Source organism: Coregonus clupeaformis, chromosome 34 (genome assembly GCF_020615455.1).
Source record: "Coregonus clupeaformis isolate EN_2021a chromosome 34, ASM2061545v1, whole genome shotgun sequence".
Taxonomy (NCBI): domain Eukaryota; kingdom Metazoa; phylum Chordata; class Actinopteri; order Salmoniformes; family Salmonidae; genus Coregonus; species Coregonus clupeaformis.
The window spans coordinates 5,816,494-5,832,508 of NC_059225.1; the positions used below are offsets into that span (position 1 = coordinate 5,816,494).

The 16,015-nt window shown below is 43.9% G+C and overlaps 1 protein-coding gene across 1 annotated transcript; it reads left to right on the forward strand.

The window, feature by feature from the left end:
* Window positions 1-43: 43 nt before the first annotated feature.
* On the forward strand, window positions 44-6,007 carry LOC121579056 (40S ribosomal protein S16). Its single transcript, XM_041893323.2, has 6 exons — window positions 44-99; window positions 189-240; window positions 955-1,056; window positions 5,237-5,333; window positions 5,464-5,511; window positions 5,819-6,007. The coding sequence occupies exons 2-6, from the start codon at window positions 193-195 to the stop codon at window positions 5,962-5,964; spliced, it is 441 nt and encodes a 146-aa protein (XP_041749257.1). The 5' UTR covers window positions 44-99; window positions 189-192; the 3' UTR covers window positions 5,965-6,007.
* The last annotated feature ends 10,008 nt before the right edge of the window (window positions 6,008-16,015 follow it).

The following is a 16,015-nucleotide window of genomic DNA, read 5'->3' on the forward strand; positions in this document are numbered from 1 at the left end:
TAAATGCATTGCAAGGCCATAAACTGTCGTGCCACTGCCCCTGATTTTCGGTGTTTGAAACCCGTTCGGTCTCTTCGTACGGCACTAAAGCTGAAGTCGGTATGTTCCCCGTGAGCTCAAGTTACAAATGCAAAAATATAATCTATTAATTATTTGTGAAGGTAATCCTTGTGATTCAATTGTTTCAGAAACATGCCAGCCAAAGGTCCTCTGCAATCTGTCCAGGTTTTCGGACGCAAAGTGAGTAAACTATCTGAATTTATTCCACGTGTGTTGCTGAGCCAACAAACTAACACTAGCCGGCTAGGTGACGTTAGCTAGCTCAGCCATGTTAGCCAGCCAGGCCAGAAATATGTATTTGTTCACAAATTATCCATTACATTTGGAAATGTAAGTGACCGTCCACGTGACAACTTTATTGTTAAACATCTACATGTGCCTTGATTGCAGCTAGTGGCATATTGATATGAATGGCTACAAATGTTGCGGCCTGCTAGCTACGTTAATCAGTTAACTAATTTTATGCCGGTAGGCATGTTGTCAAGCTATATCAACGCCAATTGTCAAGTGTAGTGAGGTAACTAGTTCGCCGATTTAGTTGCCAAATATGTGGGAAATATTACATTAACTAGAGTTGTGTTTGTTTGATGTCAGCGTCTTTAACTAATCATTGTAGTTAGCGAGTTGCCATGACTTGGTCCACTCATCCCTCATGATGTACGTGAGTGTTTGATTAAAACATTGTCTGGCTAACTATTGTTGCATATAATACACTGTTCTATTGCTAAGCAATCACCTGAATGCCTTTTTTTTGGGGGGGGGGGGGGTGGACATGGTTCAGACATGTTTTAACGTTATGGACCATCTGTTTAGCCACCCCTGCTTCATAGAAAAATGCACATGTAGTTAGAAAACGTAACCTAACTAATGGTAGTGTACATTATCTCTTTGCAGAAAACAGCCACCGCTGTTGCTCACTGCAAGAGGGGAAATGGCCTCATCAAGGTGAACGGCAGACCCCTCGAGATGATTGAGCCAGCCACTCTCCAGTACAAGGTGAGTCGTTAAAGACAGATTTACATTTACTGTGGGGGAGGGTTGGTCCAAAATAGGGGGGGAGTTGAACTTTTTTGAAATTTTTTGGCTTTGGGGAGGGTTGTGTTTTTTGTATAATAAAAAGAGAAAATATTTGGCCACCGGGGATTGTAGTGCGTTTTTTTACCTGGTTTACATTTGCTCTTCTGCTCATATCTTCCCTATAAACTTGAGTTTTGATATCACCTTAATAAAGTTTGAAGGTATGGTGTGGCTATTATTAAGCTTTAGCTACTGCAGGCCTATGATATGAAGGCAGTGCGCTCCAACTGACTCCCAACAGTTGAACTTGAGGTGAGGAACACTGTTTCAGGCCTACCAGAGTTACTCATATAATCTAACAATGTAATGCTTATCTTTATGTATTTAAATCGGATTGAAAATTAAAAAATAAGCCTCCTTTGCGTCTATCTGTAGATGCAGTAGCCATCTTCCATAAAGAAATGCATGTCTGTTGTAGTATGCCACCGGCATATCTCTCACTCTGGGGTTAGGCCTAAGCTTCTCTTCCATGAATTTATATATATATATATATATGGAGATGATTGTGGACTACAGGGGAAAAAAAGAGGACTGAGCACGCCCCCATTCTCATCGACGGGGCTGTAGTGGAACACGTTGAGAGCTTCAAGTTCCTTGGTGTCCACATCACCAACAAACTATCATGGTCCAAACACACCAAGACAGTCGTGAAGAGGGCACGACAAAGCCTATTCCCTCTCAGGAGACTGAAAAGATTTGGCATGGGTCCTCAGATCCTCAAAAAATTCTACAGCTGCACCATCAAGAGCATCCTGACTGGTTGCATCACCGCCTGGTGTGGCAAAAGCTTCCTGCCATCCAGGACCTCTATAGCAGGCGGTGTCAGAGGAAGGCCCTCAATTGTCAGACCCCAGCCACCCTAGTCATAGACTGTTCTCTCTGCTACCGCACGGCAAGCGGTACCGTAGTGCCAAGTCTAGGTCCAAAAGACTTCTCAACAGCTTCTACCACCAAGCCATAAGACTCCTGAACAGCTAATCATGGCTACACAGACTATTTGTACTGCCCCCCCCCAACTTATTTTTACGCTGCTGCTACTCTGTTAATTATTTATGCATAGTCACTTTAAATCTACCCACATGTACATATTACTTCAACTAGCCGGTGCCCCCGCACATTGACTCTGCACCGGTACCCCCCTGTATATATAACCTCCCTACTGTTATTTTATTTTACTTCTGCTCTTTTTTTTTCTCAACACTTTTTTGTTTTCTACTTTTTTATTAAAAATAAATGCACTGTTGGTTAAGGGCTGTATGTAAGCATTTCACTGTAATGTCTGCACCTGTTGTATTCGGCGCATGTGGCCAATAGAATTTGATTTGTTATACAGTGGGGAGAACAAGTATTTGATACACTGCCGATTTTGCAGGTTTTCCTACTTACAAAGCATGTAGAGGTCTGTAATTTTTATCATAGGTACACTTCAACTGTGAGAGACGGAATCTAAAACCAAAATCCAGAAAATCACATTGTATGATTTTTAAGTAATTAATTTGCATTTTATTGCATGACATAAGTATTTGATCACCTACCAACCAGTAAGAATTCCAGCTCTCACAGACCTGTTCGTTTTTCTTTAAGAAGCCCTCCTGTTCTCCACTCATTACCTGTATTAACTGCACCTGTTTGAACTCGTTATCTGTATAAAAGACACCTGTCCACACACTCAATCAAACAGACTCCAACCTCTCCACAATGGCCAAGACCAGAGAGCTGTGTAAGGACATCAGGGATAAAATTGTAGACCTGCACAAGGCTGGGATGGGCTACAGGACAATAGGCAAGCAGCTTGGTGAGAAGGCAACAACTGTTGGCGCAATTATTAGAAAATGGAAGAAGTTCAAGATGACGGTCAATCACCCTCAGTCTGGGGCTCCATGCAAGATCTCACCTCGTGGGGCATCAATGATCATGAGGAAGGTGAGGGATCAGCCCAGAACTACACGGCAGGACCTGGTCAATGACCTGAAGAGAGCTGGGACCACAGTCTCAAAGAAAACCATTAGTAACACACTACGCCGTCATGGATTAAAATCCTGCAGCGCACGCAAGGTCCCCCTGCTCAAGCCAGCGCATGTCCAGGCCCGTCTGAAGTTTGCCAATGACCATCTGGATGATCCAGAGGAGGAATGGGAGAAGGTCATGTGGTCTGATGAGACAAAAATAGAGCTTTCTGGTCTAAACTCCACTCGCTGTGTTTGGAGGAAGAAGAAGGATGAGTACAACCCCCAAGAACACCATCCCAACCGTGAAGCATGGAGGTGGAAACATCATTCTTTGGGGATGCTTTTCTGCAAAGGGGACAGGACGACTGCACCGTATTGAGGGGAGGATGGTTGGGGCCATGTATCGTGAGATCTTGGCCAACAACCTCCTTCCCTCAGTAAGAGCATTGAAGATGAGTCGTGGCTGGGTCTTCCAGCATGACAACGACCCGAAACACACAGCCAGGGCAACTAAGGAGTGGCTCCGTAAGAAGCATCTCAAGGTCCTGGAGTGGCCTAGCCAGTCTCCAGACCTGAACCCAATTGAAAATCTTTGGGAGGGAGCTGAAAGTCCGTATTGCCCAGCGACAGCCCCGAAACCTGAAGGATCTGCAGAAGGTCTGTATGGAGGAGTGGGCCAAAATCCCTGCTGCAGTGTGTGCAAACCTGGTCAAGACCTACAGGAAACGTATGATCTCTGTAATTGCAAACAAAGGTTTCTGTACCAAATATTAAGTTCTGCTTTTCTGATGTATCAAATATTTATGTCATGCAATAAAATGCAAATTAATTACTTAAAAATCATACAATGTGATTTTCTGGATTTTTGTTTTAGATTCTCTCTCACAGTTGAAGTGTACCTATGATAAAAAATTACAGACCTCTACATGCTTTGTAAGTAGGAAAACCTGCAAAATCGGCAGTGTATCAAATACTTGTTCTCCCCACTGTATATATATCATACAGTAGATACCTAAGCCTATAGGCCTATGCATACAATGCCCTGATACATTTAGTGCTCAAATCTGACAGCTGAATTGTGAGATGAACAATTATTGTTTTAGGAAAGTAGCCTTATAAAATAAATTGAAGTTTTGCATATGCTACACATCAAAACACAAGGAGTGGTGTTTTTATAATTTGTTAGAGGCTGTTTTCTCATTTGTCCAATATCCCTCATTTATTGATGGCGCTGGCTGCGCCAGGTCGGATCTGAATGCATATGGATGTCCGGTAAATTAAAATCTTCCCAGGCATGTTGTACGGTGCCAAATTTTCCTAAATGAAGATTTGCGAATATTCACATGTGGCCAATTTGATGGAAATGTAGCCCATTGTCACTTTGATTATGCCTGCACATCATCTAGGCAGGGATGTATTTTCTGTTTGTCGAGATTGACAGTCTTTATTGTGGTGTTGACAACGTAAACCATGAGATTGAAGTGCCCAAAGTCAGTATGCTTTGTTTATTGGTTGTGTGGTGCATTGGCACAGAAACCTGTTGGTGGAAAATGTGTTGCATTTATTTTATATAATTTATAAATATGGCTTCGAATGTTGAATCTGATTTCCCCCTAGCTGATCATTGTCTGCAGCCGGCTCTGATCGTAATGTAATGAAACAGGCAGGGAGAGTGAGCTCGTCTGTGGTTGGCAAACCCCCACCCAACCTTCTGGCCTGTAGACTTGCGTGGCATCGACTGCAACAAAAGCATGCTGAAGTGGCAAAGTCGATATCCACGTTTATAAACACAGGGTTGCAATTGTTTGTGGTCCTAAACATTATTTTGAGTTAATTCTGAGTGGGGGGGGTGTTCCATTTATTTTGCTGTCAAGGGGAGGGGCATGTGAACATATTTTTTGTGCTGGGGAGGGTGGTGCATTTTATGATGCCTCGAGTTGGACCAGCCCCCCTCCAGTAAATTTCAACCTTTCCCTTAGGAAACTGTTGCTAACTATTTCATGTGTAACATGGCTTCTTACTGAACTGCTATCAGTTTACTAAACCCAAGTTCAACATGGGTCTTAATCAGCTAAATGTCTGATTGTGTTTACTTGATGCATGTGTCTGCAGGATATATGCGTCCTTGACAAAGTTTCTGTCTGTTGTAGCTGTTGGAGCCAGTGCTGTTGCTGGGCAAGGAGCGATTTGCCGGAGTTGACATCAGAGTCCGAGTGAAGGGTGGTGGACATGTCGCACAGATCTACGGTAAATGATTATTTTTACAACTGGAAGCTGCTCCACTTATTTACATTTAACCATGTCATTCCAGTAGAAACTGATGAACTGTACTTGACAATGTCCGTTTGTCTTACCCTGTGTCGTCTTCTTCTTGCAGCTATCCGTCAGTCCATCTCCAAAGCCCTGGTCGCATACTACCAGAAATGTAAGAGTCAATCATTTTACTGTGATCACAAAAATGCAGAATCTTGTTTTCAATAGAATATTGCCTCCGCTGACAATATTTTTTAGTGTTACTTTGGACTCGTTTTTGCAGGAGGCAATATTGCCATGTCAGGTTAGTTATTGTGAACCATTTTCATGACCAAATGGAAATGCAATCAATCATACACCCGTCATCATCCAAAAGGGAGAAACCTTTTGGATGATGACGGGCGTATGATTGATTGCATTTCCATTTGGTCAAGAAAATGGTTCACAATAACTAACCTGACAGGTTTTTTCCCCTCCAGATGTGGATGAGGCCTCCAAGAAGGAGATAAAGGACATCCTGATCCAGTACGATAGGACCCTGCTGGTTGCCGACCCTCGTCGCTGCGAGTCCAAGAAGTTCGGTGGACCTGGAGCCCGTGCCCGCTACCAGAAGTCTTACCGTTAATCTCTCTGTACATTTTTGTGTAATAAAATTGAGGGAGAAAATATTTCTGTTCTGTCGTTTCTTTAAACCTGCTTGATGTAATAGTTTCATTTAATTACCATCAAGGACTACTTTGGAAACAAGTGTTTTAAAGGTAGACTGCGGTAGGACGTAGATGCAGAAAGTAAACAGCATCAAGGCGTTGAAGCGTGAGGCTCAACTTCTCAGCTGTTTTGGTACCATGGCTACCACGCTGTGAACGGCATGAAGCGAACCCGTGCAGATGGTAACCTATGCGGGCGATCTCGCTCAATGTCTGGTGCTGCTCGTGGCAATGCCATTTTGAGTCTACCTTTTTAATAGTTAAGAGCTATCCTCTGGGTTCACATTGTACATTTTGTATGTCTTTCACCCAAATTACAGTAATTGGTAGGCTAGACATGGGTTGTTGGAATGGCTCAAATGTGATGAAATATTATAGCAGGTGTATGTTATGCTAGCTTCAGTTGAATTTCTCCTGCTCAACAGCTTTGCAGAGCACCAATACATTTCAGATTATTAATCAGTTGGCTTTACAGCCCTAGATTGTTGCACCTCAATGAGTACTTGACCTCTACATGCTTTTTCTACAACTATGTTTTTAAATGGTATTTCAGAACTAAAGCCACCAAATGAAAACCCAATGAACTTCAGCATCAATTCTAATGTATTGGTCACATACACATTTTTGGTAGATGTTATTGCGGGTGTAGTGAAATGCTTGTATCATTTCTAGTATTTACCCACATCTGCCATGGGGCACCATGAGCATCACTCTATGCAAGCTACACCTGCAGTGGACCATGAGTGATCTTTGCAGTTTAGGGGCCGTTTCATGTTTCTCTGCATTGTGTATTTCAGTCAAATCTTGAACTTGGAATCGTCACTCTAAAAATACTACTACTTAGTTTTAATCTATTTTAGTGGAATTGGACCTTTGAATGTCAAAGAGCATTATACCTGTCAAAACCATGAGCCTGTTCAGCTGTTGCCGAAAGCAAAGTGGACATATACTGAACAAAAATATAAATTCAACATGTAAAGTGTTGGTCCCGTGTTTCATGACTTAAATATAAGATCCCAGAAATGTTCCATATGCACAAAAAGCTTATTTCTCTAAAATGTTGTGCACAAATGTGTTTACAATCCTGTTAGTGAGCATTTCTCATTTGCCAAGATAATCCATCCACCTGACAGGTGTGGCATATCAAGAAGCTGATTAAACAGCATGATCATTACACAGGTGCACCTTGTCCTGGGGACAATAAAAGGCCACTATAAAATGTCTCAAGTTTTGAGGGAGCGTGCAGTTGGCATGCTGACTGCAGGAATGTCCACCAGCGCTATTGCCAGAGAATGTAATGTTAATTTCTCTACCATAAGCTGCCTCCAATGTCGTTTTAGAGAATTTGGCAATACGTCCAACTGGCCTCAACCGCAGACCATGACTAACCATGCCAGCCCAGGACCTCCACATCCTGCTTCTTCACCTATGGGATCGTCTTGAGACCAGCCACCTGAACAGCTGATGAAACTGGTGTATTTCTGTCTAATAAAGCCCTTTTGTGGGGAAAAGCTCATTCTGATTGGCTGGGCCTGGCTCCCCTGTGGGTGGGCCAATGCCCTCCCAGGTACACCCATGGCTGTGCCCCTGCCCAGTCATGTGAAATCCATAGATTAGGGCCTAATTAATTTATTTCAATTTGCTGATTTCCTTATATGAACTGTAACTCAGAAAAATCGTTAATTGTTGCATGTTGCGTTTTTATTTTTGTTCAGTGTACTTTTATTGTAAAACATGCCTATCGTAGTCTTCATTTATTTCGAATGGACCAAGTTGTCTTGTCCTTTGTTCAGTGCTCAGTCTGTTATTCATTCTAGGACTAGGTGGAAGAGAGAAGAAACACGGCCTACCACCAGTAATATTCATGTCCTCTCCTGTCTGCAACATGTTTCTAGTTGATCCTAGTTTTGCCGATTTCTTTAAACCTAACCTCACTTTCTCTGATTTCAACTGCTCCCCTTTCACCAGCAGATGGTGCTGTGTTTCAAAGAACGAATCCAATGGCAGAAACATGTTAACAGCTCAAATCCATGAGCCAAAGCTTTGCCTGTTCCACACAGCACAAGGCTCTGTTAATTAAAAACAAATTATCTGATCATCTATTCATTCACAACTTAATTTCCTCAGCATGAGGCCCTCACAGGGAAACTATCAGCTATCCATAAGGAGTGTTGGTGATGGAAAAATGTATTAATCAAGAGATCAGAGTATTGCTGCTCCTAAAAGTCAGTTAAATTGTCTTATTTTATATAGTCTCTACTATGGTCAACAGATAGACAGACATGGGTCGACCATGGAGTTCTATGTCTGGTGATGAACAAAGACCACCAAAGCCACAAACATTGTGCCTGTGCAGATTAAAAATACTAACTTTTGTATATACTTTTGCAGTATAGGCCTGCTGCATGTGGGATTGTTTGGTTCCTGTGCCCAAGGTGTTTATTTACACATTTGCATGAGAAGCTGTAACATCTGTGGCTGGTTGACTATCAAGCACAACAGAGCAAAAGGCATATGGTCTCTGTCTCGCTTTTCCTGATTTAAATATTGCTGGTAAACATATACCGAAGGTGTACGCCTACCTCTCTGTTTTCAGGCTCTGGTTATGATACATTCTGTACAATCTTTTTACTGAACCGTAAATTATGTTTGTTCTGCTGCTGCCTCCTCCTTCTAAAGTGTGTTCCAACCAGTGCAGATGCCCAGGTGAGCAGTGCTGAGCTGAGACCCAGATGTGCTCTCTCTCTCTAGGCAGTGGGCAGGCCTATTTACAGCACTCCAATAATCAACCCAGCAGGGAGGCCCACTCCCCACCGCTACTGTTGTTCACTCTCTGCTACTGGATCCCTGTCCCTAACCTCTCCTCTACGGCCCTATCTGGCCCTGGTCGTTTACATCAGAACAGAACAAAACCCACGGTAATATACAGTCGCTGTAAACTCCTTTTGGGATTGGGATGCAATGGGAATGATAGAATATTAACTTTTAGATTTGTAGAATATTTAATGATATTTAATCATTCAACTTGTTAGGTAATGATGCCATTCATGATGAGGCCTTGTTCTGGTACAGTGGGGGTACTACACACTGGTACTCACACTGGTACACCTGGCTTTCTGCCTCCACTAATCACACAAACAATAGAGGTGTTGGTCCAGGATGCATTTTGTCATCACACTACCCCCCCACTCCCACACACTACATCCTAACGCACACACACACTTTCTCTATCAGCGGCCTACTTTGAAGAGAGAGGCTAGTCATGAGCATTTCTCCCCTCTTTCCTCCTCCCCCCTCCCCCTTGGGGTTCTTTGCCCTGGGTGAGTAAATAACAATTGGCCGAGCAGGGTGTCAGAGAGCCAGGGATCAGAGGACAGTAGCACGCACAAACAGATGCTGGGTTGGCTGGAGAGGAAATGTAGCTTAGCCAAGCGACACGCCACTGTTTGGGCTGGGGAGTGATAATGAGGGGCTGTGCCACGCTCCCTCCCTAGCCCCTATCGCTCTCTCCCTAGCCGCTATCAGACTGTCGGTGAGGGGGAGGGGGAGAAGCAGCAGGGGACGGCAGGTAGCCTAGCGGTTAAGAGCATTGGGCCAGTAATCGAAAGGTTGCTGGTTTGAATTCCCAAGCTGACTAGGTGAAAAATCCCTTGAGCAATGCACTTAACCCTAATTGCTCCTGTAAGTCGCTCTGGATAAATTACTAAAATGTAGAAGAGGAGAGGGGGAGGCTTTATTCAGCCAGGGTACAACAGCACTGAACATTATTCTTCTCTTGGTGGAACAAACAAAGCAGATGTCCTTTTTTTTCTATCAGAGCAGGCTATTGTGATTCGATAAGCCGTGTCAGATCATACCTGTGTGGAGCTTGCATGGAAAATGTTCACAATGATTTAGCTTTTTTTACGGGCCCAGTAGAGCAGTTGGCATTTTCTTATTTTGGCCTTGGTTTTTGTGAAGGAACACAGTATTTTTTGATAAGCACTTGGCTGAAATGGCAGCAACCACCTGTGGTTGAATAGCATTTGCCCCCACAGACCTGCCTGAGCCCTGGCCTCCATCAGGAAAAAGCTGGTATTTCTGTTGTAGCTCTCTTCATATAGTTCCTTAGTCCACTCGGCTTCACCCAGAGTCGCCGACCAATCCTTTTTAGTGGGCTTTTGAACAATAGAGCCAGAACAGAATGTTGAGCCGATGATTGATTCATCTCGACTGTTTTGTTCCAGACACAGTGGCCTGCCCTCCCCTGCTCACACCAGCACATCTGGGTGTTTTTGGGTCTGAAACCAGCCAGAATCAGCCCCGGAGTTATTGACCCTGTGCAATTAGTCACACTTTGGCTCGCCAGCATTGACTCATTCCCAATGTATTTACCCCTAGACTTGAACTAAAGTGGAATTAGTCCCACTGCGCTCACACCGCTCAGCCTTGGTCTACCATTAACGGCCCTCTTTATCTCTCTCTCCCTCTCTCAAACACACACAAACACACACATACACACACACACACACACACACGCAGTCTGGGCAGTGTGGTGGCACTGAACGTGGCCTTGGAGTGGAGCCCCATGTGAAACGAGACAGGGGGTCAGGTTGTGTTCCCTAGAGGGCGAGCCCCTGACACCCGACCCAGGCTGAGGGTCACAGGGTGCCCCGTACACCCAGAATCACCCCCACCCCCTGGGCTGGCAGGACAGAGAGGCCGGGACCCGTGGTGATCCCCTAAAGCACCAGGGCTCTTTAGGGGTCAGACAGCCTGCTCAGGCCCTCTGTAGACATAACATACTGACTGGACTACACTCCACACAGACAGGAGACCCTGCCACTAGCACCACACTAAGACAAGAGCTTTTAGCACAGAGAAACTGGAAAACACTGATCTGAAATAATTGCTGTTTTAACGCAAACATGATGACAGTAGCATGCTCACATAATGATTGAGGATAATGGGAACACATGGGAGAAACTGACATCAAATCATCAGGATGGTATTTAGGGTTACCTGCAGAAAGTCCTCATGGTGTGGTGTTGTGCCTACAGTACAGTACACAGTGTGGTCCCTGCAGGTCCTGAGGCTTTGTGCCTGTCAGGCTCTGGGCAGATAAGGGACATGCTTAATTAAACGCCCTAAAGGCTGTTGAAAGGCACCGGACGCTGCCAGCACGAGAGGACTTGACACCCGCGTGTTCCTCTTTCGCTGAAGTGGTTGTTCAACCAGGAGAGAGGGGGGCTAGGCGTGACGGGGCCCAGTTACAGCGCCATGCCTGCCAGAGTCATCACAGAGCTGGGGATGGACGGAGGAGGGGTAGGTGGAGGAGGAGGGGGAGAGGAGGTTTGTGGTGTGAAAAGTAATGGCTTATCCAGATACTCTGCCAGCTCCCAGCCCTCTCTCTCTCTCTCTCTCTCTCTCTCTCTCTCTCTCTCTCTCTCTCTCTCTCTCTCTCTCTCTCTGTCTTGCTATTCCTCTCTCTCTCTCTCTCTCTCTCTCTCTCTCTCTCTCTCTCTCTCTCTCTCTCTCTCCCTCCCCTCTCTCTCTGTCTCTCTCTCACTCTGGCCTCGGTGTCCATGGCTCCAAGGTTAGAAGAGAGCTCAAGCCCTGAACCGCAGAGACCAATGGCCCCTCCTCTTCTCCCCTCCTGCACACACACAGACATTCACATTCCTGGAGAAAGGGATGGGAGCGTGACAATCGGGAAACAACGGCTGTTAGTTACAGAAGATGCATTACACCGTGGGCCGGGGGAGAGGAGCGGAGGAGAGGAAGTGCTGGGATTAGGCAGAGTTTGGAGATGGAGTGTAGGCCCATTTTTCCCGTCCAGTAAACTGCTCAGATTTATAAGACCTCTGGGGACGCTGATACCCCATCCTTGTCCCATCAGCTCCGACAGCTCCTGATTGAAAAAGAATCCTAACTCGGCACAAGGCAGTTGTCGGTAGGCCATGTGGAGGTCAGAACTTTCGTTCACAGGAGAAAGAAAGAAAACGTAACTTCCCATCAGGTTGTAAAGGTGTGCAGTTTGGGCTGTAGGTAGACATTTACCAGCAAGTAGACCTTATTGTGTGTTCCGTGTGTATTACCAAATTACTACTTTTGTGCGTTCACTGATAGAGGAACAGGCTTACAGACAAAAAACTATTGTTTGAATATTACATTTCAGACCCCCTACTCCACCCAAAAAAGAGCTTTGCCCCTAAATACCAACTAATCCCTATGCCAATGTGGCATCAATATGAGTCAGAAACAATTATTCTAGTGTCAAAATTGACTACAATGTGTAAATAGGATAAGTTTGGAACCTCAGTGTGTCACAACGAGTAAATGAAGGTTGGGTTTGGATTACAATTATGTCAACAAATCATGCCCCCTTTTACCAAGCTCCACATGCAAATGGCCCCTCTGCCCACTTCGCTTCCTTTCATTGAATGGGGATCCGTTGTTTCATCGCCCCCAACGCGTTCAAAAGATCACGGACGTTTTAGACTGAAAAGCCCTATACGGATTGACCATGCAATGCATGCTTCCAGCAGGATGTATAGCCAACAAGTTTGCATGCCCTGCTGAAGGTCCCTATAATGCGGAATAGGTGGTTGGAGTCCGTTGGTCCCCAGTGGTGGTGAGTATACCGGTAGCTAGACTGCTGGTTATGGACAGTACCAGTCAAAAGTTTGGACACACCTACTCATGCAAGGGTTTTTCTTTATTTTTACAATTTTCTACAATGTAGAAAAAATATGAAATAACAAATATGGAATCAAGCAGTAACCAAAAAAGTGTTAAACAAATCAAAATATAGGGCTATCTTCTGTATACTTCCCCCTACCTTGTCACAACACAACGTATTGGCTCAAACGCATTAAGAAGGAAAGAAATTCCACAAATTAACTTTTAAGAAGGCACACCTGTTAATTGAAATGCGTTCCAGGTGACTACCTCATGAAGCTGGTTGAGAGAATGCCAAGAGTGTGCAAAGCTGTCATCAGTGGCTATTTGAAGAATCTCAAATATATTTTGATTTGTTTAATATGATTCCATATGTGTTATTTCATAGTTTTGATGTCTTCACTATTAGAAAATAGTGAAAATAAAGAAAAACCCTTGAATGAGTAGGTGTGTCCAAACTTTTGACTGGTACTGTATCTGGTTATGTATATTTTGATAATCGTTATCACTATCATCACTAGCATAGCTGACGTTAGCTAGCTGGCTAATGTTAGCCTACCTCAATAGAACTCCGATTTGGCTTGGAAACATGGTAACATTTCAAAAGATGGCAAATAATTAGTAGGAAAACCTTTTGTCATGATTGTGATGTCGCCAAATTGACTTAGATGCAGTATAACTTTAGCCTGTTATCTAAGATTGAAGGGACCACCGTATTTTAGTACGCTAACATTAGCATTGCTAGCTATTTTTGACGAACTTTGCTAGTAACAGTAATGACAACATTGCCATCTCTCTAAAGTAAATTTGACAACATCATAATATGGCAAAGTTGTTTCCTACAATTTATTTTCATACTTTAGCAATGTCATCATAATTCCTTGCATCTCTAAGTTAGTGTAATTTAGACAAAACAGTCACATTAGCCTCCGAGGTGCAACCCATGTCTAGGGGAACAAATACATACAGTGAGGGAAAAAAGTATTTGATCCCCTGCTGATTTTGTACGTTTGCCCACTGACAAAGACATGATCAGTCTATAATTTTAATGGTAGGTTTATTTGAACAGTGAGAGACAGAATAACAACAAATAAATCCAGAAAAACGCATGTCAAAAATGTTATCAATTGATTTGCATTTTAATGAGTGAAATAAGTATTTGACCCCTCTGCAAAACATGACTTAGTACTTGGTGGCAAAACCCTTGTTGGCAATCACAGAGGTCAGACATTTCTTGTAGTTGGCCACCAGGTTTGCACACATCTCAGGAGGGATTTTGTCCCACTCCTCTTTGCAGATCTTCTCCAAGTCATTAAGGTTTCGAGGCTGACGTTTGGCAACTCTAACCTTCAGCTCCCTCCACAGATTTTCTATGGTATTAAGGTCTGGAAACTGGCTAGGCCACTCCAGGACCTTAATGTGCTTCTTCTTGAGCCACTCCTTTGTTGCCTTGGCCGTGTGTTTTGGGTCATTGTCATGCTGGAATACCCATCCACGACCCATTTTCAATGCCCTGGCTGAGGGAAGGAGGTTCTCAACCAAGATTTGACGGTACATGGCCCTGTCCATCGTCCCTTTGATGCGGTGAAGTTGTCCTGTCCCCTTAGCAAAAAAACACCCCCAAAGCATAAGGTTTCCACCTCCATGTTTGACAGTGGGGATGGTATTCTTGGGGTCATAGGGCAGCATTCCTCCTCCTCCAAACACGGCGAGTTGAGTTGATGCCAAAGAGCTCGATTTTGGTCTCATCTGACCACAACACTTTCACCCAGTTCTCCTCTGAATCATTCAGATGTTCATTGGCAAACTTCAGACGGGCCTGTATATGTGCTTTCTTGAGCAGGGGGACCTTGCGGGTGCTGCAGGATTTCAGTCCTTCACGGCGTAGTGTGTTACCAATTGTTTTCTTGGTGACTATGGTCCCAGCTGCCTTGAGATCATTGACAAGATCCTCCCGTGTAGTTCTGGGCTGATTCCTCACTGTTCTCATGATCATTGCAACTCCACGAGGTGAGATCTTGCATGGAGCCCCAGGCCGAGGGAGATTGACAGTTATTTTGTGTTTCTTCCATTGCGAATAATTGCACCAACTGTTGTCACCTTCTCACCAAGCTGCTTGGCGAAGGTCTTGTAGCCCATTCCAGCCTTGTGTAAGTCTACAATCTTGTCCCTGACATCCTTGGAGAGCTCTTTGGTCTTCGCCATGGTGGAGAGTTTGGAATCTGATTGATTGATTGCTTCTGTGGACAGGTGTCTTTTATACAGGTAACAAACTGAGATTAGGAGCACTCCCTTTAAGAGTGTGCTCCTAATCTCAGCTCGTTACCTGTATAAAAGACACCTGGGAGCCAGAAATCTTTCTGATTGAGAGGGGGTCAAATACTTATTTCCCTCATTAAAATGCAAATCAATTTATAACATTTTTGACATGCGTTTTTCTGGATTTCTTTGCTGTTATTCTCTTTCACTGTTCAAATAAACCTACCATTAAAATTATAGACTGATAATTTCTTTGTCAGTGGGCAAACATACAAAATCAGCAGGGGATCAAATACTTTTTTCCCTCACTGTATTGTGGTACTAGCTAACTAATGTCTGACTACAACAGTGTACTAACTAGCAGCAACAAACTCAAACCAATCCAGGGATATAGCAACACATGTAACATTTGGTTGCATAGTGTGATAGCGTCACTGGCCTGAATCTAATACAATCCAGAGCCAGTCAGTCTACAGCTGTAAAACATAGAATTAGCTTCCAAACACGATTACATTATTTCTCAAGCTATGTTTTAATTGATTTATAAACTGATTTGTCTTAGATGCATGTAATTTCTAGGTAATAACCTAGTCTGGTGGAACCAGCCTGATCGTTGTGTTCACCATTCTATTTCACTTCACATCTGAAGTGAAATAGAAAGGGGAATGCAGGTGTCAGGTTGGTTCCACCAGGCTAATCATAACCACCATTGATAATGGAATCAGTGTGTGTGGTGTTTGTGTGTGACCGACCAGTATCTTTGATAAGGGGTCAGGAGCTGATCTACGCTGCTATGCCCATCAATGGGGCGCTGGCAAAGACCTCACCTCCGGCCTCACTTCTTGTCTGCTCACCAACGGTCATACATGGGGAGAACAGAATTAGGTAGGTTTAGTCTGACCTGTTCAAACTTCAACATGGATTATATTTGTGTATCAGATATCACTAATCCCTAACTGCCATTGGTAATAGACCAGTGACTGTGTGTATGTGTTCACAGATACATGAGATGCAGAGAGACCTGGCACTCAACACATACACAATGAGGTG